The following is a 27441-nucleotide window of genomic DNA, read 5'->3' as shown; positions in this document are numbered from 1 at the left end:
TCCTAGTGAAACTTAACAGGAATGAATGTAAAGTTTTCTATTTGGACTCAAAAAATCATTTATGCGAGTACAAAACAGGGGAAACAGGGATAGATAGCTGTTCATGTGAAAAATATATAGTGGCTGGCAAGTTTTTTTTTCCCCTACCACCAAAATTAATCTGCTTTCTCAAATACTTGAAGGGCAGCTATCACTCATTACAGAATTACAAAACCACAGAATGTGGAAGGGGGCCTTAGAAATAATCTCATCCAAATTGATTTTACAGAGGAAAATGAGGCTTAAGGTAACTTGCCCAAGGTCATGCAGCTAGTAAATAGCCATGGAGACGAAACAGGCTCTTTTAGGCCCTGTGCCTTTCAATGAATTGTAATTTTTATCCTACAATGCATAAACTCTTCATAATGGTGAGGTTGGCCATGCCCGGGGTTGCTATGGAAACAACTGTGATGACATCTGTCTAGGTCTTCACAAGGTCCAGCAAAAGAGGCTGTCTCCTTGCTTCTAGAGGCTGGCTTCGTAACTTAGGAAGATTTAAAAACAAGCAAACCACAGAACCCAGAACTATGCCAGGCCCCACATGAACATTTAAATCTTGAAACACTAAGTACTTTTTCTTTCCTGAGAAAGTCCTGTTGAGAAATAGAAGAGGCCAAATATTTTCTATCCCCTACGAAAGAGGGTCTCTCAGTGACAATCTTCAGGCTTTTCCTCTGGGTTTCTGATGATCCCTGGAAAGGTGAAAGACGGGCCAAGGAGACTGTGCAGGAACTCCAATGCTGTTACGAAAGGCTTCCACAACCTCTGGGACGTTGCCATCCGGAATGCAAAGACCTCATCCAGCATACCAAATCCATGCCTGCTCCCCAAACCCAGTCCTAGCTCCAGCTATTGCAAGAACAAGGTATTGGGATAAAACAGAATTTTCATAGGTGGAATCTCTAGCCACATATCCACTGCACAACTCATTTACTCATTCATTCATTCACTCAGCCACTCATTCATTCATTCATTCATTCAACAAGTGTTACAGTCTGAGAGATTTAGACCCCTCAAGAACTGTAATATAAGATGGGGTCGTCTGGAATGAATTCCAGACTCAAACATTCGTTGAGTCAAGGTGGCAAAGATTTATTGTTACGCTATACAACGGGCAGAGGTCCTTAAAGAATTCTGCCATGGTGGGCAGAGCTCCTTAGAGAACTTGCAACCTAACAGGAATGATGCTAAAGCTTCTGTAGGAAAAGTAGTGAATTATGTACCAAGTATGCTAATTAGGTGATAACATACAACTACATCATTCATTACTGGAAACAGGGTTGGGGGGAGATGGGATGGGAAAGGAGACAGTTCCTAAAGGGTATATTTTGGCCTATTGTGTCTGTAACAAGATAGTTTCAGGAGATGACATCTATAGCTTGACCTCTGGATTGTATACAGTAACTGTGGGCATAGTACATGATAGTTCTGCTGGTACAAGATAGTCCTGTTCATACAAGGGAAATGCTACAGAGGTCAGCTTGTTCTTATAACAGGGAGAGACAGTAAGCTAGTTTACCTCACTGGGCCCACTCATGAGTTATTGCCAGAGATAGGGTCTTTGGGCTGTAGGGAAACTGCCAGGGATAGTGTGTCTGAGGCCAGGGAGAAATTGGGGTCCAAACACAAGTACCCACGCACCCCATCACAAGCATGTGTCACATGCCTACTGTATGCCAGACTTATTACAAGTTGGGAATGCAAAGGGAAAAAAATGAAAAGAAACAACCCCTTCCCCCAAACCTCAAACTGTTCCTGCTCTCAAAAAGACTACATTGTGGGTGGCGGGGCAGAGAAAAACATGTGCCCAGATAAATAAATACAAAGTGTAAGCAAAGCAAGTACAAAATAATTTCCAAGGGGGAAAGCCTTTAACAACTTGCAGGATCGGGAAAGATGGGGGTGGGGGAGGGTGGGACACATTAGGCAGTAATTCTAGAAGCTGAAGATAAGGAGGAAGTGTGAAATAATCTTAAAAGGTAGCATCTCACCAGGGCCTTGTCCAAATATCACAAGGCCTTGAGGGAGCACTTGAATAAATATATGAATGTCAGAGGTTTTTCTTTTTTTCATCCCATCAGTGGTGGAAAATGTCCCATTACCCATCCCTCCTCCCCTTCTCCAGTTGTATTATTATGGAGACATGTATCTAAATTCAATGAAACCAGATCGTTGATTTAGAGTTAATTTAGTTCAATCTCTCTATTTTATAGCTGAGCCAACCTAGACCCAGAGATGTTATGTGATTTGTCCAAGACGACAAAGCTAATAAGTGGCAAAACCAGGGTTTCGATACCAATGTCCTGACTCCAAGTCTATCTATTGAACCAATAGAGACTCTCTACAGTATAAAGAAGTTTTTCCACTCATTTAAATGAGCTCTCTGCCCTTCTAACATCTTTCTGAACCAGCTCCGTTGCAAGTCCCTAGCACTCTCCATGATCCTATTTGGGGTTTGTTTGGCAGAGATACTGGAGTGGTTTGCCATTTCCTTCTCCAGCTCATTTTACAGATGAGGAAACTGAGGCAGACAGTGATGGGACTTACCCAGAGTCACACAGTTAGTGTCTAAGGCCAGATTTGACTAACGAAGATGAGTCTTCCTGATTCCAAGCCCAGTGCTCTATCTACTGTGCCACCTAGCTGCCCCAAAAGATCTCAAGATTGTGCCAAATGAAGATCTGTTGAAAGAAGTAGGAACACATAGCCTTGAGAAGATTTGGTATTGGGGGATGGTGGTGAGATGGCTGTGTTCAAGTATTTGAAGGGCTGACATGTGGAAGAAGGGATTAGTTTTATTCTGCTTGGCCCCAGATGGCAGAACTGGGAACAGCGGAGGGAAATTGCCATGAAGTTAACTTTGAATTGATGCCAGGAAAAACTTTATAATAATTTGAGAGAGTTGTCCACAAGTCAAATGGACTGCCTTGGGAAAGTAATGGGTTCCCCTTCCCTAGAGGTCTTAGAATAGAGTCTAGACACCCACTTTAGGGGTATGTTGTAGAGGGGATTTCCATTCCATCATGGATCCATCTAAAAAGTTCTCTCTGGCTCTGAGATTCAGTGATTCTAAAAAGTCACTCTAATTTTAAAGATGCACTATCATGATGGTATTACTGCAGAGACTCAAGAAAATTGTTGTATTGATGTCATTTTTGGTGTTTTGTTCCCCCTCAATTTTCCTCACACACACACACACACACACACACACACACACTCACTCACTCACTCACACACACACACTTGGACTCCTTCCTTGAAACATAGAAAAAGAACTAAGCCGAACTAACTGACACACTCACCTAGTTTGAAAGCATTCGCACCATTCTGCACCCATAGTTCTCGTCCTTTATAGAAAGAGAAAGGAATTTTGTGTTTCATTGTCCAGGACCAAGTTAGGTCTGTTCAGACCTTGGTTGCCTTTTACCATAGTTCTTGTTTACATGACTGTCTTGTATTTGTTGTCTTCCTGACTCTGTTTCCATCACTGTGCATCCATTCCTACAAGTCTTCCTCTATTTCCTTGAATTCCTCATATTTGTCATGAAAGAAATGATTCTTTTTCTATTATTCATAATCAACTATTAAACTAGGACTGAGGTTTTTTTTTTCCCTTTATTGCCTCATCCAGGAACCTGCCTTTTTAGGTCAGCCAGTCTCTTAAGGGCTGGTGATGAGATTGGCCAAAACCTTCAGGAATATTCTCCTCAATCTTGGAAGAGCTTATTTCTGATTAAAGTATAAAAAAAGCAAATCTAGGTGAATTCTGGCCCTAAAAAGCATTAGGCTTGTGCCCTTGAAACCCACTCTCCCCATTGTTCAATGTAAGTAGTCTGGGTGGCAATGGATTCTTTTGTTCAGATTGCTGGAGGCAGCTGAGTCTCATGATCAAGCCATGTTCTCAGCCTGAGAAGCTGAAGGCTTTCAGCCCACCTTCTCGTCTACCCCTCATTGATTGCTCACTGATCAGTGGTGATCTCTGCCTGTCAGGGGCATCCAGTTTTCCAAAGGTTTTTAAGCATTCAGTGATCTCCATGGTTTGTCTTTGGTTACCTAGAGAGACCACTGACCATCAATTTATTGATTATTTGCTAGCCTAATTAAAAAATTGATTATTAATTACCCAGAAACTCTGTCTCTCATTCATCACAGTCATTTTATTTTCTATAGGGGATAGAGACCTAGACTTGCTAGCTAGGCAGGAAGAGACTTAGGTCAAGTCCTACCAGTGTGTGCAATGGGCTTTAAATCAGGAAGACTCATCTTCCTGAGTTCAAATCTGGCCTCAGACACTTACTAGCTGGATGACCCTGGGCAAGTCCTTTTACTCTATTTGCCTCAGTTTCTTCATCTGTAAAATAAACTGGAGAAGGAAATGGCAAACCACTTCAGTATCTTTGCCAAGAAAACCCCAAATGGGGTCATGAAGAGTCAGACACAACTAAAATGACTGAACAACACTACAGGCAAGTCATTTGACCTCTCATTATTCTAGGGAATTCTCTAAGACTTTAAGTTTATCTGTATTAGTAGAGGGAGTTTCCTCACCCAGGAATGGGATATCAATGGGATCCCAGGTCCAGTCTCAGTCCCCGTTCCTAGCTTTGTGTTCACGTAGCACAGTTTATTCAGTCATTCCCCCACCAATGTCCCACCATCCCACTTTTGTTTCCAGCTCTTTGCAGTCACAAAATGGGCTACTTTGAAGTTTGCCATCTATGGAATTTTTCCCCCTGCTCTTGACTTCTTGGAGATATAGGCCTGGCAGTGGGGATTGTTTGGTCAGAAGGCCTGAACCATTTTGTAACTGTTCTCACACAATTCCAAATTGTTTACCAGGTTGCTTGAACAAATTCGCAACTTCAGGAGAGATTTTTATTTATTTATCTTTTTGATTTGATTTCCAAGCAACTGAATTTCTTGCTGCAGATGAATAGCAAGTGTTCTTCTACTGCTTTGTGCTTGGGAAGTGGACATTTGAATACAGGACAAGATATAATTCAACTCAGTCATTTAAAGACCAAATTCATAGGTTCAGTAATATCCCTCAAAGCACCTCCCCTCTCTACACAGCTATTTCCCTGCAAAGAACTAATCAACCAGCAAGCATTTATCAAGAGCTTACTATATGCCAGCCCACTGATCCCTCTTCTCCATCTGGTGCTTCTGGTTTTTCAGGGGGCATTCAGAGCTCTGCCGGTTATGGGAAAAAAACCTTTATCCAGATCATATGGTGGTATCATGAGATGAAGTCTCCCTGGGAACCAGAACGATCAACCTTTTTTTTTTTTAATGGAAATGATAAAGGGCTTATTTATCTAAGCCTGCTTGGAAAATCAGGTTAATAATGTTCAGAGGAATCTATATTCCAGTTATTGATGAAAAACCTCATCTGGCCAAAGGATAAGTACCATTGACAGTTGTCTTTGATCATTTGGAAGTCTGCCAAATGGAAGAGAGAGTGGGCTTGAATGAATTACTGAATGAAAAAAATTATTAAACACTTGATATGTGTCAAGCACTGTGCTAAGTACTGGGGATACAAAGAAAATAAGGGACACAGCGTCAAGGGGCTGACACTCTAATTGGGGGAGACAACACATTAAAGAAAGTTTAGCTGTAGGACAGGAAAAAACACCTAAGGGCCTCAAGAGTAAAGGGCATAGCAGACGGGTGGATGGCAAGGCCCAGAGATTCTTAGGATTATATCGGGTCATTTAACGGTACCAGGAGTCTGGAGGTTGCAGACGCAGGTCAGATGGTAAGGACTGGAGGCTCATAGGAGATAGAGACAAGGTAGGTGGTCAGGCCTGGTTCTCAAGAACCCAACCTCAAGCCTACTTAGTAGCTCAGTAAATGGATTCATTGTTTTGGACTGAGAAAATCTTAATCTTTGAGTTCTCAGATTGGGAAATTGTAGGGTCAGGATTGTTTTTCTTAATTAGTCTCTTCTATCTTACTGGAAGGGATAGAGTTGGTGCCTACCATCTCATCAAAGCCATGGGAGCAATCATACGGATGGGTTTAGGGGGCTTAGGCTGAAAGAGAGGGCAAGAAGGTAAAGTAGGAGAGGAAGGTCATCCCTATTGTGGTGGATTTTCCCATCTCCTGGTTTTGGTCATTTTTTTTTTAACTCCCAAAGACAGAATGAGGAACTATGGATGAAAGCTTCAAAGAAGGAAATTTAGTCTTGACATCAGGACAAACTTTTTGTTTTTTCATTTTCTTTTTGTAAATTAAAAAAAAATTTTTAAACATTTGTTTTTTTAAAATTTTGAGTTCTAAATTTTTTCCTTCCCTCTCTCTCTCCCTCCCCCCTCCTTGAAAAGGCAAACAAACTCATCTAGATTACACATGTGAAGTCATGTAAAACATATTTCCATATTAGCCATGTTGCAAAAGAAAACACAGACCAAAAAAAAAAATCCAAGAAAAATAAAGTTTAAAAAGTATACTTTACTCTGCATTTAGACTCCATCAGTTCCTTCTCTGGAGGTGGATGGCATTTTTCATCATAAGTTTTTAGGAATTATCTTGCATCGTTGTATTGCTCAGAATAGTTAAGTCATTCATAGTTAATCATTATGTAATATTGCAGTAACTGTATACAATGTTTGCCTGGTTCTGCTCACTTCACTTTGTATCAACTCATGTAAGTCAAGAAAAACTTTTTTTCCATTTTTTAAAAATAATATTTAGGGGCAGTTAGGTGGCACAGTAGATAGAGCTCCGGCCTTGGAGTCAGAAGGACCTGAGTTCAAATTCGGCCTCAGACACTTGACACTTACTATCTGTGTGACTCTGGGCAAGTCACTTAACCCCAATTGCCTCACCAAAAAAAAATAAATAAATAAATAATATTTTATTTTTTCCCAATTACATGTGAAAAAAAGAAACATTCATTTTTAAAAACTTGAGTTCCAAATTCTCTCCCTTCCTTTCCTCTTCCCTCCCTGAAACAATAAGTAAATTGATATAGGTTATACATGTGCAATCATGCAAAACATATAGGAAAAACTTCTCAGCAATGAGAGCAGTCCACAAATGAAATGACTGCCTCAGGAAGTCGAGAAGGTTTTCCCTCAAATAAAGGCTAGACAACTTGTTGGGGATGGATTTTTATTCAGGGTCTGAGCTGGACTCCATGGCGTCTGAGATTGCTTCCAACCCAGAGATTCTCTGATTCCAAGATTGGGTTGTGAGAAGCTTAACCTAAGGGTTTTGCCTTCAAAGGTTAAGATCAGCCACAATTTTTTGTTGTTTAATTGTTTCAGTCCTGTCCAGCTCTTCGGGACTCCATTTGGCCTTTTCTTGGTAAGATACTGGAGTGGTCTGCCACTTCCTCCTCTCGCTCATTTTACAGATGAGGAAACTGAGGCAAACCAGATTGAGTGACTTGCCCAGGGTCATACAGCTAGTAAGTGTCTGAGGCCAGATTTGAACTCAGGAAGATGAGTCTTTCTGACCCCAGGCCTCGGAGTTCTGTCCGCTGTGCCACCCCGCTGCCTTAATTTAGCCACAGTTTACCTTGGAAGATTAAGAAACCCAACCTTAAGTCTGCTTAGGAGCTCAGTAAATGGATTCATTGTTCTGGACTTAGAAAATGTTAATCTTCCAATTCCCGAATTGGGAAATTTTAGGGCCAGGATTGGTTTTCTTATTTAGCCCAGAATCACAGAATCTGAGAGTTGAGGGGTGATTTCAGAAGTCATCTATCTGGTCCTTCCCAAACCTGAGTAGGAACCCCCTTGCCAATTTCCTTGACAAGCGGCCATGCAGTCTCTGCCCGAAGACATCTAGAAACAGCATCAGATGATCAAATAGCTGGAAAGGGATCTCAGACATCAAGGGAACTTCCTCAAGCCGGAGGAAGCTTATTCAACTTTGGAGCAATTCTAATTAAGCTTTGCCTTATACTCAATCAAAATCAAAGTCAGTCTCTCTGCAATTTCCATCCACTGAGGATGAAAGATGGGATAAGCAACCCAGATGGCAGAAATAGCATGGTGCTGAATTTGGAATCAAGGAAGACCTGGGTTCAATTCTCGCAACACTTGCCTAGTTGTGCAAAGCTGGGCAAGTTACTTAACCTTGCTAAGGTCAGCTTCTTCATCTATAATAATAATACCCGCCTCACATGAGAAATGAGAAAATGTATGGGTGGTATCCAGTCTGGGTTCACTCCCCCCAACCTACATATGCTTTTATGCTTTGGGATCCCTGAGGTGCGCAGCTACTGACTACTACTGTCATGAGGGTTCCAACACTATAGATGCTGAGCCCCCGTTTGTGTGCTCCTTGTTATTAATCAGCTCATTGAACCTCATTAGCTTTTAGAAAAGGGATTCACTGAGATGTCATGTAAACAGTTGGTATAGAAGCAGATTCTCCCCTTATATACCTGTACAAGGTTCTTGACGTGGGCTTAAGCTCAAAGTACAGCATGTGCAGATAACACATGGACCTCATGGTCCCTAATCTGGGGAGTCCTTTTCTCCTTTCTTGAAGGCCTCCCCTTAGGTGGAGTTCTCTGATGGCAGGCCACCTAGGACTGGGCCAGTTTGCTCCACTGCTGGGATGGAAGGCTGCTCTGTTTGTCCAGGATACTCCACTGTTTCAGGGGCAGAGTGGAGGAGTCAGAAAAATCCCAAAGTAGTACAGCCAGGTGAGAAATGAAGAAATGTCTGAGCTGAGTTCCCTCCTTAAATGGAAGTTCTAGAGCTCATGGCTCCACATCATTGGATTTCCTGAAAACTATGATTTTAAAAAAAATCCTGAACACTGTATTTCAAAAAATCATAAATGAAAACTTCTCACATTTATTAGAATCAGATAACAAAGATAAAAAGAATTCACTGATCACTTTCTGAAAAGAACCCCAAAAGGAAAAGTCCTGGGAATATTATAGCCAAAATCCAAAGGTTTCATGTCAAAGGAAAAGTACTGCAAGCATTCAGAAAGGAGCAATTCAAGTGACAAGAATAATAGCCAAGGGGCAGCTAGGTGGTGCAGTGGATAGAACGCTGGCCCTGGAGTCAGGAGGACCTGAGTTCAAATTCAGCCTCACATACATAAAACTCACTAGCTGTGTGACCATGGGCAAGTCACTTAACCCCATTGCTTAGCAACAAAACAAAACAAACAAACATAAAGAATTATAGCCAGGATCATACACAACCTGGCAGCTTCTACAAAAGTGATAGGAGACTTGGGAATACAATGTTGCAAAAGACAGAGATATGGGCTTAGCCTGCAAAATTGAGTATAAGTCTATAGGGGGAAAAGGCCCTTTAGTAGAAGAGAGAACTTTCAAATATTTCTGATGAGAAGAGCAGAGCTGAGGAGGAACTTTGAAACACACACACACAAAGATAAATGTATTTGAGCAATTGGAAGAAGCTGAATGATGATGTAATGTATGCAAATATAGGGGCTGTCAGGTGGTGCAGAAGATGGATTGCAGGGCTTGGAGTCAGGAAGACTTCATCTTCCTGAGTTCAGATCTGGTCTCAGACCCTTATTAGTTGTGTGACCTTGGACATGTCACTTAACCCTGTGTGCCTCAGTATCCCCATTTGTAAAATGAGCTGGAGAAGGAAATGGCAAGCCACTCCAGGATCTTTGCCAAGAAAATCCCAAAAGGGGTCAGGAAGAGTTGGACACAATAAAAAGGAATAAACAACAATAATGTTAATAATGTATGCTAGTATTCTAAAAGAGGTAGAACACACAAGCGTCCCTTCAGAACCTTACTGTCTTTAAAGGGTATTAAGGGAGTTAAATGAGAAAAAAAAAATGGATGTGGAAGGGAGAAGGGTAGTGGGAAAGACTGGTTTACAAATGAGGGTTTGAATAGGGGGAGAAAATAGGGGTTGATGGGAGGAATACCTGTGTTTTTACAGGTGTATGTACATTAGTGTAGAAAGGAGGAAGGGGTTATAAGGTGCTGCTTCTCATAATGAGGATGTGGGGAAAATATACATGTCCAGTTAGAACTTAACAAGCGTAGAGAGGCCCACCAGCAATGACAGTTGTCATTGTGGGGCTCGAAGGGAGGCAGAATAAGTATCACTAGTCTCTTCTCCCCTACCCTTCTCCAAGGGAAACTTCGATTCTTGCCAGGAAGTGAAGCAGGAAACTGGAACTGGAGGTCACTCTGCTCTTCTCAGAGAGGGAGTCCTCAGCCAGGATTATATCTTCTGTTTTCTTAAGTATTGCAGGGCAGCTATGCAGGTCAGCGGGCAAAGCTCTGGACTGGACTTAGAGTCAGAAAGACTCATCTTCCTGAGTTCAAATCTGGCCTCAGACACTTACTAGCTATGTGACCCTGGGCAAGTCACTTAACCCAGTCTGTCTCAGTTTCCTCATCTGGAGAAGAAAATGGCAATCCATTCCAGTATTTCTGCCAGGAAAACCCTAAATAGGGTCACGAAGAATCGTGATTGAACAACAACAAAATTCCTTAAATATTACTGACCTAGGAGATGTGATCAGCTTCAGTCTAACTTCTGATCACTTTGTCATCATTATTGAGGGGAATGGTGACGCCAAGCTCTGCCTCCAAGACTTGACCCCTTCCCTAATACCAGTTCCATAATTAACACATAACAACAACAAAAAATTATCCAAATTGTAGCAAAACAGAAATTAGAGATTTACCAGACCATACAAAATGAAGAAAATCTCCCACAGGGAGTGAGATAACTCAGCTCAACCAAGAGACAGTACTTGGTCTTACGCAAGGGGAAATTCCCAGCAGTCTCTAGTACAACAAGCTAGCGACAAGGACATGATGGAGGCTGCTGGCTCCTCTCGTGTCTTCCCAGAATCTTTTCCTTAAAAATCTGAAGTGGTGTTGGCCTTGGCCTCAGATGTTTAGTATGTGACCCTGGGCAAGTCATTTCCCCCTGTTTGCCTCAGTTTCATCATTTGTAAAACCTCACAACCAAATGCAGAAAAGCAGAAATATTAAATGTTCCTTTTTCAGACCCTAATGAAATATAAATTACATTCAATAAAGAGCCTTGGTAGCACAGATTAAAAATTAATTGGAAACTAAATAATATACTCCTTAAGAAGAAGTGGGTCAAAGAACAAATCATAGAAACAATAATTTCATTAAAGATGATGACAACAATAAGACAACACACTAAAACTTGTGGAATGTGGCCAAAGCAATTCTTAGGGGAAAATGTATGTCTCTAAGTGCTTATATCAATAAAAAAGAGGGTGAGCAGTTCACTGAATTAAAAAAAGCTAGAAAAAGAACAAGTTTAAAATCCCCAATGAAACACAAAAGTAGGAATCCTAAAAATCAAAGGAGAGATTAATAAAATTGAAAGTTAAAAAAAATTGAACTAATAAACAAAACTTGGAGCTTGTTTTGTGAAAAAAAAATAGAATCAACCCTTGGTTAATTTGATTTTAAAAAATAAAGAAGAAAATCAAATTACCAGTATCAAAAATGAAAAGAATATACCACCAATGAAGATGAAAGTAAAGCAATTATTAGGAATTATTTTGTCTAATTATATGCTAATAAAACTGACAACCTAAGTGAAATGGATGAATGTTTACAAAAATATAAATTGCCCAGATTAATAGAAGAGGAAAGAAAATACTTAAATCTTTGAAAAAAAATTGAACAGGTTGTAAATAAACACCCTAAGAAAAAAATCCCCAGGACCAGATGGATTTATATTGAGGGGAATGGTGATCCCAAGCTCTGTCTCCAAGACTTGACCCCTTCCCTAATACCAGTTCCATAATTAACACATAACAACAAAAAAAATTATCCAAATTGTAGCAAAACAGAAATTAGAGATTTACCAGATCATACAAAATGAAGAAACTCTCCCACAGGGAGTGAGATAACTCAGCTCAACCAAGAGAGAGTCTTTGGTCTTACACAAGGGGAAATTCCCAGCAGTCTCTAGTACAGCAAGCTAGGGACCAAGCCTTGAAAAAAATAATGAATTTGAATTCTATATAAACTATTTGAAAAAACAGATAAAGAGTTCTGCCAAATTCCTTCTATGACACAAATATGGTTTTGATGCTTAAACCAGGGAGAGCAAAAACAGAGAAAGAAAACTACAGGCCAATTTCCATAATGAATATTGACACAAAATTTTTTAAATAAAATACTAGCAAGGTGATTATAATGACATATTGCAGAGATCATACATTATGATCAGGTGCGATTTATACCAGGAATGTGGGGCTGGTTCCATATTAGAAAAAAACTATAAGCATAATTGACCATATCAGTAATAAAAACAACAAAATCATATGATTATCTCAATAGATGTAGAAAAATCTTTTGACAAACTACAATTCCCATTCCTATTTAAAAAAAAAAACCAGTAGAAACCATAGGAATAAATGGAACTTCTCTTAAAACGACAAGCAGTATCTATATAAAACCAAGAGCAAGCATTATCTGTAATGGGGATGAACTTGAAGCCTTCTCAATAAAATCAAGGATAAAGACAAGGATGCCCATTATTACCACTATTGTTCAATATTGTATAGAAATGCTAGCTATAGCAATAAGGTGAGAAAAAGAAAGTGAAGGAATAAAAAGAGGCAATGAAGAAACAGAATTATCAATTACTTTTTGCAGATGACATGATGGTATATTTAGAGATCCCTAGAAAATCAACTAAATAAAAATTGAAAAATTAACAACTTTAGCAGTTGCAGGATATAAAATAAGCCTGCATAAATCATCAGCATTTCTATATATTACCACAAAACCCAGCAGGAACAGATAGAAAGAGAAATTTCATTTAATATAACTACAGACAATATAAAATATTTAAGAGTCTACCAGCCAAGACAAACCCAAGAATTATATGAACTCAATTACAAAGCACTTTGTGCACAAATAAAGACAAATCTAAACAACTGGAGAAATATTAATTGCTCATGAGTGGGTCATGCCAATATAATAAAAATTATTATTCTGTCTAAGTTAATTTGCTTACTTAGTGCCATACCAATCAAACTATCAAATAATTATTTTTTAGGTCTAAAAAAAGAAACAAAATTTATCTGGAAGAACAAAAGGTCAAGAATATCAGGGGAATCAATGAAAAAAATGTGAAAGAAGGTGGCATCACAGCATCAGATTTTAAACTATAATTCAAAGAAATAATCATCAAAGCAATCTGGTACTGGCAAAGAAATAAAGCACAGTGGATCAGGGGAAGAGATTAAGTACACAATACACAGTAGTAAATGACCAAAGTAATCTAGTGTTTGACAAACCCCCCAATACAAGCTTTTGGGGCAAGAACTTATTAATTAGCAAAAATTTCTGAGCAAATTAGAAAGCAGTTTAGCAGAAACTGAGCATAGATCAACATTTCACACTGTATACCAAGATACAGTCAAATGAGGTGCATGATTTTGATATAAATAGGTAATATCATAAGCAAATTAGGAGAGCATGGAAAATTTTACTTGTGAGATCTATGGATAAAAGAAGATTTGATAACAAAACAAGAGATAAAGAGGATTAAAGGATGTATATGATGGATGATTTTGGTTACATGAAATTTTTTTTTAAATTGCACAAATAAAATAATCGTAGCTAAAATTAAAAGGGAGGTAGGAAACTGGGAGAGAAAAAGGTCTCATTTCTCAAATATAGGAAATGGAGTCAAATTTATAAAAATAAGAGCCAATCCTCAAGGGATAAAAGGTCAAAGGACACAAACAGGCAGTTTTCAAAAGAAGAAATTAAAGCTATCTTTAATCATATGAAAAAATGCTCTAAGTCACTATTGATTAGAGAAACAGCTCTGAGGTATCACCTCACCCCTATCAAATTGGCTAACATGACAGAAAGAAATATGACAAATGTTGGCAAAGATGTGGAAAAAGCAAGGACACTAATGCACTGTTGGTGGAATTATGAACTGGTCCAATTATTTTGTTTGTTTGTTTGTTTGCTTTTGGTAAGGCAATCGGGGTTAAGTGACTTGCCCAGGGTCACACAGCTAGTAAGTGTTACGTGTCTGAGGATGGATTTGAACTCAGGTCCTCCTGACTCCAAGGCTGGTGCTCTATTCACTGCACCACCTAGCTGCCCTCTGGTCCAATTATTTTGGAGAACAATCTGGAACTATGCCCAAGCGGCTATAAAATTGTGCATAGCCTTTGACCCAGCAACACCTCTACCAGGTCTGTATCCCAAAGAGATTAAAGATCAAAAAAGGAAAAGTACCCATATATACGAAAATATTTATAGCAGCTCTTTTTTAAAGCTAGTTAAATATATTTTTCTTTTTTAAAAATTTATTTAGTATTTTATTTTCCCTAGTTACATATAAATACAATTTTTAACATTTTTGTTTATAACTTTGAGTTCCAAATTCTTTTCCTTTCTCCCTCCCCACTCCCTCATTGAGAAGGCAAGCAATTCATTATAGATTATGCATGTGTAGTCATGCGAAACATTTCCATAATAATCATGTTGTGAAAGAAAATATAGAAAAAAAAGCAACCTCAACAAAAACAAAGTTAAAAACGTGTGCTTCAATGACTGAACAAGTTGTGAAATATGAATGTAATGGAATAGTACTGTTTTATAAGAAATAATGAGTAGGCAGATTTCAGGAAAAAAAGCCTGGAAAGACATGAACTGATACTGAGTGAAGTGAGCAGAACTAGGAGAACATTGTACACAGTAACAGCAACATTGTGCAATGATTGACTTTGTTAGACTTAGCTCTTCTCAGTAATACAATGATCTAAGACCATTCCAAATGACTCATGATGGAAAGTGCTATCTGCATCCAGAGAAAGAACTATGAAGTCTGAATGCAGATTGAAGCATACTATTTCTTCTCTCTTTTTTTTTTGTTTTTTTTTTCTTTCTTGTGGTTCTCCCCTTTTGTTCTGGTTCTTCTTTCACAACATGACTAATGTGGAAATATGTTTAATCTGATTGCACATGTATAGCCTATATCAGATTGCTTGACATCCTGGGGATGAGGGAAGTGAGAGAGGGAGAAAAAAAATTGGAACTCAAAATCTTATAAAAGTGAATGTGGAAAACTATCTTTACACATAATTGGAAAAAATGAAATACTATTAAATGGGGGAAATTATGCTTCAATCTGTAGTCAGACACCATCAATTCTTTTCTGGGGATGGTTAGCATTTTTCATCATAAGTCCTTCAGAAATGTCTTGGATCATTGTATTGCTGAGAATAGCTAAGTCATTCACAGCTGACCATCTTACAAATATTGCTGTTATGTTGTACACAGTACATTTCACTTTATATTAGCTCCTGCAAATCTTTCCGGGTTTTTCTGAGAGCATCCTGCTCATCATTTCTTATAGCACCATAGTATTGCATCATAATCACATACTACAATTTATTAAACCATTCCTCAATTGGTAGACATTCTCTCAGTTTCTAATTCTTTGTCACCAGAAAAGAACTGCTATAAATTTTTTTGTACATTTTTGGGATACAGACCTAGTAGTGGCATGGCTAGGTCAAAGGGTATGCATGTTGGTTTTTTTTTTTTAAACTGGAAAAAGGAAAGTGCCATCTTTATTTTTCCTAATTAAAACTTTAAGCGTCATTTGAACACAAAAGGTATATACAGATAATAATGAAGCAGCCTCCTTCCCACAGGACAGGACAGGCATTGCTAGCCTGCCACAGGTGGAGAGGCCCCAAAGGCACTGGTCAGAGAAAGGTCACTGTTCCTGTCACTGGTCAGCTAGGTAGGCATGTTTTTATAGCCCTTTGGACATAGCTCTAAATTGCTCTACAGAACGGTTGAATCAGTTCACAACTCCACCAACAGTTCATTAAAATATCTCATTTTTCCCACATCCCCTCCAACATTTCTCACTTTCCTTTTCTGTCCTATTAGCCAATCTAATAGGTATGAGGTAGTACCTCAGAATTGTTTTAATTTGCATTTCTCCAGTCAATAGTGAGTTGGAGCATTTCTCATATACCTATGGATATCTTTGATTACTTCATCTGAACACTGTTCATATCTTTTGATCATTTATCAATTGAGAATGGTTTTTATTTTTGTAAATTTGACTCAGTTCTCTATATGTTTGAGAAATAAGGCCTTTATCAGAGAAACTTGTTTCAAAATTTTTTCACAGTTACAATTGCTAGCTGTATTTCCTTCCATCTCCCCTGCCCCTCCTTGTTTATTCTCTTTCTCCTTTCACTCTGTCCCTCTTCAAAAGTGTTTTGCTTCTGACTACCCCCTCCCCCAATCTGCCCTCCCTTCTATCACACACCCCCCTTATCCCCTTCCTCCCCTACTTTCCTGTAGGGTAAGATAGATTTCTATACTCAACTGAGTGTGTATGTTATTTCCTCTTTAGGCCAATTCTGATGACAGTAAGGTTCACTCACTCCACCTCATCCTCCCCCTCTTCCCCTCCACTATAAAATCTTTTTCTTGCCTCTTTTATGTGAGATCATTTATCCCATTCCACCTCTCCTTTTTCCTTTCTTCCAGTACATTCCTCTCTCACCCCTTAATTTTATTTTTTTAGATATGATCCCTTCATATTTAACTCACACCTGTGTCTCTGTCTATATATACTCCTTCTAACTGCCCTAATAATGACAAAGTTTTTATGAGTTACAATTATCATCTTTCCATGTAGGAATGTAAACAGTTTGACCTTATTAAGTCCCTTGTGATCTCCCTTTCCTGTTTATCTTTTTATGCTTCTCTTTGAGTCTTGTATTTTAAAGTCAAATCTATTCAGCTCTGATCTTTTCATCAAGAATGAATAGCAGTTCTTTTTGTGGTATCAAAGAATTGGAAATTTAGGAGATGCCCATCAATTGAGGGATGGCTGAAAAAGTTGTGGCATATGATTGTGATGGAATACTATTGTGCTACAAGAAATGATGAGAGCAACTAGGTGGTGCAACAGATGGAGTGATTGATCTGAAGTCAGAAAGACTCATCTTAGGGACAGCTAGGTGGCATAGTGGATAGAGCACTGGCCCTGAAGTCAGGAGAACCTGAGTTCAAATTCAGCCTCAGACACATAACACTTACTAGCTGTGCGACCCTGGGCAAGTCACTTAACCCCATTGCCTAGCTAAAAAAAACCCAAAAAACAAAAAAATGCCACAACTTTCTTAGGGGCAGCTAGGTGGCTCAGTGAATAGAGCACCGGCCCTGAAATCAGGAGCATCTGAGTTCAAATCCGGCCTCAGACCAAACATTTGACACTTACTAGCTGTGTGAACCTGGGCAAGTCACTTAACCCCAATTGCCTAAAAACAAACAGACAAACAAATACTCATCTTCCTGAATAAATTCGGCCTCAGACATTTACTAGCTGTATGATCCTGGGCAAGTCACTTAACCCTGTTTGCCTCAGTTTCCTCATCTGTAAAATGAGCTAGAGAAGGAAATAGTAAACCGCTCCATTATCTTTGCCAAAAAAAAAACCAAAAAACAAACAAAAAAAACCTCAAATAGTGTCATGAAGAATTGGACACAACTGAAAACAATTGAACAACAATGACATAAGAAATGATGAGCAGCATGGTTTCAGAAAAACCTGGGAAGACCTATATGAATTGATTCAGAATAAAGTAAGAAGAACCAGGAGGTCATTGTACATAGTAACAGCAATGTTGTAAAGATGTCAACTGTGAAAGACTTAGCTACTCAGATCAATACAGTGATGCATGACAATTCCAAAGGACTCATGATGAAAAATGTTATCTACATCCAGAGAGAAAACTGATGAACTCTTGAATGCCAATCGAAGTACACTTTTTAATCTTTGTTTTTCTTGTTTTTTTTTTTTTTGGCAACATGGCTAATGCATGATTTCATATGTATAATTTATATCATATTGTTTGCCTTCTCAATGGGTATGGGAAGTGTGGAAAGGAGGGAGATAATTTGAAATTCAAAAATTTTTAAAACAATGTTAAAAACACAAAATAATTTTTAAGAATTAATTTATTTATTTTTAGTTTTCAACATTCACTGCCATAAGCTTTTGAGTTTTAAATTTTCTCCCCCTCCCGCCCCTCCATCCTCCCCAAGATGGCATGCAATCTGATATAGGCTCTACATATAAATTCATATTAAACATATTTTCACATTAGTCATGTTGTAGAGAAGAATTAGAACCAATAGGAGGAACCACAAGAAAGAAGACACAAAACAAAACAGAAGAAAAAAAAAAGAACAAATAGTAAACTTCGATCTGCATTCAGACTCCATAGTTCTTCCTCTGGATGTGGATAGCATTTTCCATCATGAGACTTTTGGAAATATCTTAGCTCCTTGCATTGCTGAGAAGAGCTAAGTCTATCAAAGTTAGTCATCACACAACATGGTTGTTACTGTGTACAGTGTTTTCCTGGTTCTGCTCACTTCACTCAGCATCCATACAAGTCTTTCTAGGTTTTTTTTGAAGTCAGCCTGCTCATCATTTCTTATAGCACAATAGTATTCCATTGCATTCATATGCTACAACTTGTTCAGCCATTCCCCAGTTGATGGATATCCCCTCAATTTCCAATTCTTTGCCACCACAGAAAGAGCTGCTATAAATATTTTTGTACATGTGGGTCTTTTTCCCATTTTTATGACCTCTTTGGGATACAGCCCTAGAAGTGCCATTGCTGGGTCAAAGGGAAAAATAAATAATTTTTTTAAGGCAATTGGGGTTAAGTGACTTGCCCAGGGTCACACTGCCAGTAAGCGTCAAGTGTTTGGTCTGAGGCCGGATTTAAACTCAGGTCCTCCTGACTTCAGGGCCGGTCCTCTTTCTACTGCACCACCTAGCTGCCCCTAAAATAAATAATATTTTTTAAAAAAACAGTGATGCCCCCAAAATGAGGCCATTATAACTTTTTTTTTTAAATGCAAAGAAGAGAATGCTCAGAAGAAAGTACAAATGGGACAGATTTGAAAGTAATGTGTAGAATTTATTATATATATTATATAGTTTAAAGAAGTTTGAATTGGAGATTTATATTTCATATAAAATATTCTTTTTGTGTTTTTACTGTATGAAAATATTATTTTTTAGGTTTTTAAATTTGTGATTTTAAAATCAAATTCTTTAAAAAAAGAAAATGCCAAAGCTGTGACAGATTGAAAAAAATGTTTTTTTAAAGAATCGATAATGTGATATGGTCACCAAGAAAGCAAATGGCATTTTAGCCTGCCATTTAATTAAGATATGGATAGAATCCAGAATTAGGGAAATAACCCCCATTGTACTTTGCCCTGGTCTTACAAACATATGGGGTATTGCATTAAATTCTGAGCACTATATTTTTTTTATTTTTTATTAATTTATTTTAATTTATCAATAATCACATCCATATGCTTTTGAGTTTAAAATTTTTCTCCTCTTTCCTCCCCACCACCCTCCCCAAGATGGCGCACAATCTGATATAGGCTATACATTTACATTTGTATTAAACATATTTTCACATTAGTGATGTTGTTAAGTAGAAATTAAAACCAATAGGAGGAACCATCAGAAAGAGGAAACAAAACTCAACAGAAGAGAAAAAAAATAACAATTCGGCTTCCATAGTTCTTTCTTTGGGTGTGGATAGCATTTTCCATCACAAGGCCTCTGGAGATGTCTTAGATCCTTGTATTGCCAGGAAGGGTTGAGTTTATCAATATTAGTCATCACGCAACATGGCTGTTACTGTGTACAACATTCTCTTGGTTCTGCTCACTTAACTCAGCATCAGACCATACAAGTGTTTCCAGGTTTTTCTGAAGTCAGCTTGTTCATCATTTCTTTTTTTTTCTTTTTTTTTTTAGGCAATTGGGATTAAGTGACTTGCCCAGGGTCACACAGCTAGTAAGTGTTAAGTGATTGGTCTGAGGCTGGATTTGAACTCAGGTCCTCCTGACTTCAGGGCCGGTGCTCTATCCACTGCGCCACCTAGCTGCCCCCTTGTTCATCATTTCTTATAGCACAATAGTATTCCATCACATTCATATACCACAACTTGCTCAGCCATTCCCCAATTGATGGGCATCCTCTCAATTTCCAATTCTTTGCCACCACAAAAAGAGCTGCTATGAATATTTTTGTACATGTAGGTCCTTTTCCCATTTGTGTGATCTCTTTGGGATATAGCCCTAGAATCTGAGCACTATATTTAGAAAAGATATCTACAAGCTGTGCATTCAGAGAAGGGCAAACAAGATAGTGACAGGCTTAAGATCATTCATCTCAATTTCCCAAATATGTACTAAGCGTCTCCTATGTTCAAGGCAGTATGCTAGGTGTCAGGGATACAAAGATAGGAAACAGTCCTTTGTCCTTAAGGAATTTACATCCTACTTTACAACAACAATAAAGAGGTAAGTCTATAGAAAGTGTATAAACAAAACAGAATAATTTCATAAAGAATGGGAGAGATTGTTAATAACAGATGAGATCAGGGAAAGTTCTCTTAAAGGGACCTCATGCCATAGGAATATTAGCTGAAAGAAGTGAGCATATTTAGCATGGAGAAGGGAAAACTGGAGCGAAGACATAACAGTTGTCTTCAAGTATTTGAAAGGCTGTATTGGGAAAGATGGAAACTAGAAGCAGTGAGTAGATGATGGGGAGAAGCATATTTAAGCTTCATGAAAGAAAAACCTTCACAAACAACTCCAGCAAAATAGGATGGGCTGCCTTGGGAAGTAGTAGGTTAACCATCATGGGACATCTTAAAGTGAAGGCTGGAAAACCACTTATTGAGGAGGATGTAGAGAAAACAGGTTGGACAAGATGACCTCTGAGGTCTCTGCCAGCTCGCAGATTCTGTGATTTTATGCTCTGCTTCTAGTGACTGTCCTGACTTGCTTCATCTTTCAGGAGGAAGGCAGCAAGGGGAGTACAAATACCCTTGCTGGTGGAAGCCAAAGCTGGAGCAGTTCTGACAGGAGCAATGTGGCAGGCGGCAGTGCTGTCATCACCTGTGGAACTGGCTATCTTCCACTAATGCAGGATCTGCAGAAGGCCTTTCTCATGCGTGCTGAGTGCCCCAGGTTTAGCAATGTGTCAACTTCAACATCCCAGTGTGGTAAGTGCTGTGATTAAAGGGGGCTGCGGACGTGTATTTCTATCTGTGCCAAACTCACCACATTCCTTCTAGCATAGACCTTGTTCTCTCTTGAGAGTAGATTTGAGGTCAGAGTTAAGTATACTGAATAATTATAGGATCCCTTGAGGAGATGCTATCTGTATTCAACAGAAACAGAGTTGGATAAGTAGGATGGGAGGAAAGAAGGAAGGAGGGAGGAAGGGTAGGAAGGAAGGAAGGAAGGAAGGAAGGAAGGAAGGAAGGAAGGAAGGAAGGAAGAAGGAAGGGAGGGAGAGAGGAAGGAAGGAAAAAAGGTAGGGAGAAAGAAAGGAAGGAAGGAAGAAAGGAGAGAGGGAGAGAAGGAGGAAAAGAAAAGAGAGAAAGAAAGAAGGGAAGGGAGGAAGGAAGGAAGAAGGGAAGGGAGGAAGGAAAGGAGGAAGAAAGAAAGAAGGGAAGGGAGGAAGGAAGGGAGGAAGGAAGAAAGGGAGGGAGGGAGGGAGGAAGGAAGGAAGGACCAGTGCACCAGTACTTCTTCATGGAAGAAACCATTTTGGGCACTAGGGATATAAAGAGAAAAAAATTTTAAATAAATAAAAACAAGAGTTCCAACCCTCAGGTAGCTTACTTTCTACTTTCTATCTGTAGATACATAAATACAAAGTATATACAGAATAACACAAAGTCATTTCAAAGAGAGAGCTCTGGAAACTGGGAGAAATCAGGAAAAGCGTCATGTAGGAGGTAGCACAATAGGTGCTCTTTGAAGGAAGCTAGGTATCATTATCTCAACTCCCATACCCACTGATCAGGAGTATCTGAGTTCCCAGAGGTAGGCTGGTGATATCTCTCCTTCAAGGTTCTAGGGGTATCTTTGAGAGATTAGAGTTTATTCTCTCTAATGCTATTGGCTTGGACCTCTGCTGTGTATATTCCCTCTTCCCAAGATTATTAGTTGTGAATCATTTAGTTGGCAAGGCTTAAATAGTTTTTTAGAAAGGGGCATTTACCAAGGTGGCACAATATAAACAGTCAGTACAAAGCACCCCAAAAAAGTTTGTGACACACTTTCTCACAAGTACACACAGATACAGAGGAAAGTGGGCTCAAGCTCGGCAAGCCCACTTAGCAAATGATTTCAGCTCACAGTTTCTGTTTGCTGGAAGACTTTCTGATTTGTGAGGAGAGCAAATAGTTCCCCTTAAATATGGTAAAGCTATGTCCAACTCTCTTAGGCTTCTGATTCAGAAACTGCTGTCAATTGATTTGGGGACAGCACTAGACACTGACAGAAAAATGGCAGCTAACAGTAGGGCCAGGATCCTTCGAATCCTCTACAATGTAAAGGTCTTCCAGTTAAAGGCTGGTAGGAAGAGGAAAGGAGACCTGGCTAAGGCCATAGTTGAGACTTCTTCCTTCACCTCCAGGTGGTTCCTTCTCAGATTCAGCTGAACCTCCATACTCACTACAATTTGGGGGGGGGTTCCCCTTTCTCAACTCAATAGTTTATAGATGATCTCTGGAGGTATGACCAAGTTTGCCTGCTTTTTAGAACAGATTTCCAGTTTGGATTCATTTTACTTTACCTGATAGCTTTCAAAAAAATTTTGAAGTTAGTCTAAGATCTTTTGATTGACTGATTCAAATATGTTCTCAACAGAATCTCATAGGATCTTAGGGTCATAGTTTTAGAGCTTGAAAGGACCCCAGAAGTCATCTTGTCCAACCCCCTTTGAGACCCATAGTGGTCAAGTCAGTTGACCAAAGTCATTGTAGGAGACAAGGGAAAAAACCAGTACTTGGACTCACATCACCTAATTCCAAATCCAGCCCTCTTTCCACTTACTCAAGCAAGTTATATATCTGGATTGATATTCAGGTACTAATAGGATCAGATGACAGAAATTCTGAGTTCCTTTCCAACTGTGAGACCATATTTCTCCTCCTTTTATTATTTTATTTATTACTCCAGGCCTTTACATTGGCTAACCTCAGTGTCTGAAATGTTCCCTTTCTTCCCCTTTTGCTTTGTAAAATCCTTTACTTCCTTCAAGGCTAAGCTCAAGCACTACCTTCTACGTGTAGCCTTTCCTGATCTTCCTAACTGTCTGTCCCTCCAAACACCTTGTCCTGATTTTGCATTTATTTTGTAAATACTTATCTGTGTGTGTGTGTTGTCTCCCTATCAAATATAAATGCCATTTGGGCAAGGACCATCCCATGTTAGTCCTTGCATCTCCTGCACCTAACACAGTGCCTAGCACATCATAGGTGCTTAGTAAATGCTTGATTATTTAATTGATTGACTAGAAATCCAGCAAAAGGCCATATACAGTAGGTATTTAGAGTGTATTGAATCGAAATTAATTAGAAAACTTCTAAACCTTCCCAGGACCAGGTTTGATTACTGTGTCTGAACTGCCCAGTGGAACATACTTCAAGAACATCAACGACGAGAACTGGAAAATGACAGATGAAACATCATTCTTGAACATTTTAAAGACAACTGAAACCGGTAAGAAGTTGAATCAGCTCCAAGCGTGATGATAGGGTCTGTCCCTGGTATTTTCCTATATCTCTCTTCAGTTCCTGTTTGCGTGTAAATATGTATCCTGGGCTCCCTTTCACAATTCAATGAGCCTTGGCTAAGTTGTTAGCTGATTATGCTTAAGTCTCCCCATCTGCAAAGGTATTTGAATTTTAACTGGATTTTTTTCTGTGATCATTGCTTTTCTCCTTCCTCACAGACATGCCTCCATTGACTTATAGTTTTGCATGTTTGGGTCATTGATAAAACCATAGTTGAAGATGTTGTCAGCTGGTAAAAGAAGGTCAGGATTATCTGTGCATCTTAGGGATTGTATAGCCTTGCTTGTCCAAGAATGATCTGTGAATGTGACATATATTGTATCTAGCTACTCATTTTGGGATGATGTAGGGTGACATTGTAACCAAAAAAAATTGCTGAGAATTGGGCTTATAGAGATTCCTGTTTTATGCATCTCTCACTATAGAGCGAACTTGCTCTAGGGATTAAAAGATGAAAAGCGTGCTAGTTGTGTTAAGGAGCACAGTTCTCTGTACCTACTTGTAGTTTCTGCTCTGTCTGCAACATGGCAAGATTGCCTGTACCCAACAAGCTTATCATTTAAGCCAGGAGGTCTCCAAACACTGTAGCTGTGTCTTCCCTTTTGCAGCTGGCTACTCAGTCACTTACAAGAAGAGTAAAATTGTTTGTGTTAGACTACATATTGTGCATCCCTCTTGTCTTTGCTTGGGAGAACACAAAGCCCTGCTCTATTGCCCAATGTCCCCAAGTCTTATGGAAAAATCCCCGTTTGACAAAGACTTCATCTTTTCAGATGGATTTATATGAGCTTTTCTTTTTGATGGAAAATGAGGACAACATAATCCCATTATGTTCCCCATTTTTCTCTGGCTTCTAAGTCAAACTCAGTTGTTAACTGTGTATATCAGATCCCCTCAGATACCTGATGACATCTACTGCTTCTGTTTCCTTTGGGTGGAATACTGGTTGGAACAGAGTGCACTCACGACACCGAGTTACTTACCAGCTCAGAAATTACCTTTACGTGATATTGATCAAATCATCATAGAAATGTAGAGATTCAGGGGCAGCTAGGTGGCACAGTGGATAAAGCACCGGCCCTGGTGTCAGGAGAACCTGAGTTCCAATGCGGCCTCAGACACATGATACTCACTAGCTGTGTGACCCTGGGCGAGTCACTTAACCCCGATAGCCTTGGGTGGAAAAAAAAGAAATGTAGAGATTCCCAATAAGGGGATCAGAACTATTGAGTTTGGGATTAGTCCTATATGATGGACTAGGTATAACAGTTGAGATGGTTACTCATATAATCGAATACATTTCTGTAATATCATACATATACATATATAATATTATAAACATATGCACACATATTGTATATAATATATACATATACATAAACATCCATATATACATATACTTACATATATACATACATGCATATATAATATGTGATTGTATGAAACTACATTTTTCTTTGTTTAATGCCATTCACCGTTGTTTCTGAAAAGTTTTTTTAATTGTTCATAAAATGTTGACATACATGCTGTTATGTACTGTTCTTCATATATTAATTACATATGTAAGATGTATTATTGATGTATTGGCACATGCATGATTTCACAAATATGGCTTCAGACACTTACCAGCTGTGTGACACTGGGTAAGTCACCTAACTTCTATTTGGTTCAGTTTCCTCTTCTGGAAAATGGGGATAATAATAGCACCTGCCTCCCAGGGTTGTTGTGAGAATCAAATGACATGATAATTGTAAACCACTTAGCACAGCACCTATACATGGTAAAGCACTATATAAACATCAGATATTTTTTGTTACTATTGGGTCTCTTTAGAGAATAGTTTGCAATACGTGTCACTGCCTGGGCCAGACCACTTCTCTGCCTAGCTGGCCCTTCCAGCTCTCCTGCTGGGCAAAGTCATTTCTTTGCTGCTCTCGGGCCACCGAAACAGTGAGAAACTCATTTATTACACAGGCACCCTGGCAGGGTGCTGAAAAAAGTGATATACTCTTTAAATGATCAGCAGTTGCCTTAAGCAAGAGAAATGTCAATCTCTGCTCTGTTCCGGGGTTTGCAGCACTTTCTCTTTTTTTCAATCTATATGTAGTGACTCAGTATCTAGAATGCTGAGCCTGAATTAAGGAGGGCCTGAGTTCAAAGCCAGCCTCAGACACTTGACACTTACTAGCTGTGTGACCCTAGGCAAGTCACTTAACCTTGATTTGCTTCAGTTTCCTCAACCATAAATGGGGGATAATAATAGTACATACCTCCTAAGGTTGTTGAGGATCAAATGAGATAATAATTATAAAGCACTTTGCCCAGTGCCTGGCACATAATAGGTGCTGTATAAATGTGAGTTATCATTATCATCATCATCATCATCATCATTAGTGATGGGGTCTTTCCCCATCCAGATCTTCAAATAGAAAGGAATTCTGTTTTGTTCAATCTACCCTCGGCAAAGCCAATTGTCTTCTTTTTTAAAAAAAAATTAATTTATTTTTAGTTCTTAACATTCACTTCCATAAGCTTTTGAGTTTTAAATTTTCCCCCCTTCCCTCCTCACCTCCCTCCCCAAGATGGCGTGCAATCTGATATAGGCTCTACATATATATATATTTTTATTAAACATGTTTTCACATTAGTCAAGAAGAATTAGAACAAATGGGAGGAACCATGAGAAAGAGGAAATAAAACAAACAAAAAAAAGAGAGAAGGCAAATAGTCTGCTTTGATCTGCATTCAGACTCCATAGTTCTTTCTCTGGATGTGGATGGCATTTTCCATCATGAGTCTTTTGCAGTTGTCTTGGGTCCTTGTATTGCTGAGAAGTCAGTCTATCAAAGTCAGTCATCACACAATGTGGCTGCTATTGTGTACAATGTTCCCCTGGTTCTGCTCCCTCCACTTTGTATCAGTTCATGTGAGTCTTTCTAGGGTTTTCTGAAGTCCTCCTGCTCATCATTTCTTATAGCACAATAGTATTCCATCACATTCATATACCGCGACTTGTTCAGCCATTCCCCAATTGATGGGCATCCCCTCAATTTCCAATTCTTTGCCACCACAGAAAGAACAACTAGAAATATTTTTGTACATATGGAGTCAATTGTCTTCTCACAGCAACGGAAGTGCAAAATTTTTCTTCCCCCCTCTATTTCTCCTCCTTCATACCTGAGGGGATAGTAGAGAGCAATACACTTTTGATGGGTTTCCAATTTCTCAGACTGTAGATGGCTCTGTTGTTGTTGTTCAGTCATTTTCCAGTTGTGTCTGATTCTTCCTGACCCCATTTGGGGTTTTCTTGGCAAAGATACTGGAGCGGTTTGTCATTTCCTTCTCCAGTTCATTTTACAGTTGCGGAACTGAGGCAAACAGGGTAAAGTAACTTGCCCAGGGTCACACAGCTAACTGAGGCTGGATTTGAATTTGGGAAGATGAGTCTTCCTGACTCCAGATCGGGCATTCTACCCACTGTACCATCTAGCTGCCCTGAAACATGGTGCTAGAGAACGGTAAACTCAGCCTATTCTCCATACATAAAGCAGCAGGATTCGCCACTCTTATCTTGAACCAATCAGCTCTTGGCAAAACAATGCCTCTTTTCCAATCTATATGGGTCCCAACAGAATAGCTGCCAAGTCACCCTGCCAACTGAGTTCCTATCAGTTTCTGTCTTGTCTTCTAAAGGAAATTCTCCTTTACTATTAATGCCTTTTGTTAACGACC

The 27441-nt window shown here is 39.1% G+C and overlaps 1 protein-coding gene across 1 annotated transcript in view; it reads left to right on the top strand.

Moving 5' to 3' along the window:
- The first annotated feature begins 724 nt into the window (after positions 1-724).
- LOC114029466 (coiled-coil domain-containing protein 27-like) overlaps positions 725-27441 on the top strand; it is a 44199-nt gene continuing 17482 nt past the window's right edge. Inside the window, exons 1-3 of the mRNA XM_027843912.1 lie at positions 725-904; positions 20916-21123; positions 23513-23635. Coding sequence (XP_027699713.1) covers positions 725-904; positions 20916-21123; positions 23513-23635 — 511 coding nt within the window. The remainder of the gene's footprint in view (positions 905-20915; positions 21124-23512; positions 23636-27441) is intronic.

Source organism: Vombatus ursinus, unplaced genomic scaffold (genome assembly GCF_900497805.2).
Source record: "Vombatus ursinus unplaced genomic scaffold, bare-nosed wombat genome assembly UNPS02014932.1, whole genome shotgun sequence".
Lineage (NCBI taxonomy): Eukaryota > Metazoa > Chordata > Mammalia > Diprotodontia > Vombatidae > Vombatus > Vombatus ursinus.
This window is presented reverse-complemented; position numbering and strand designations above follow the sequence as displayed.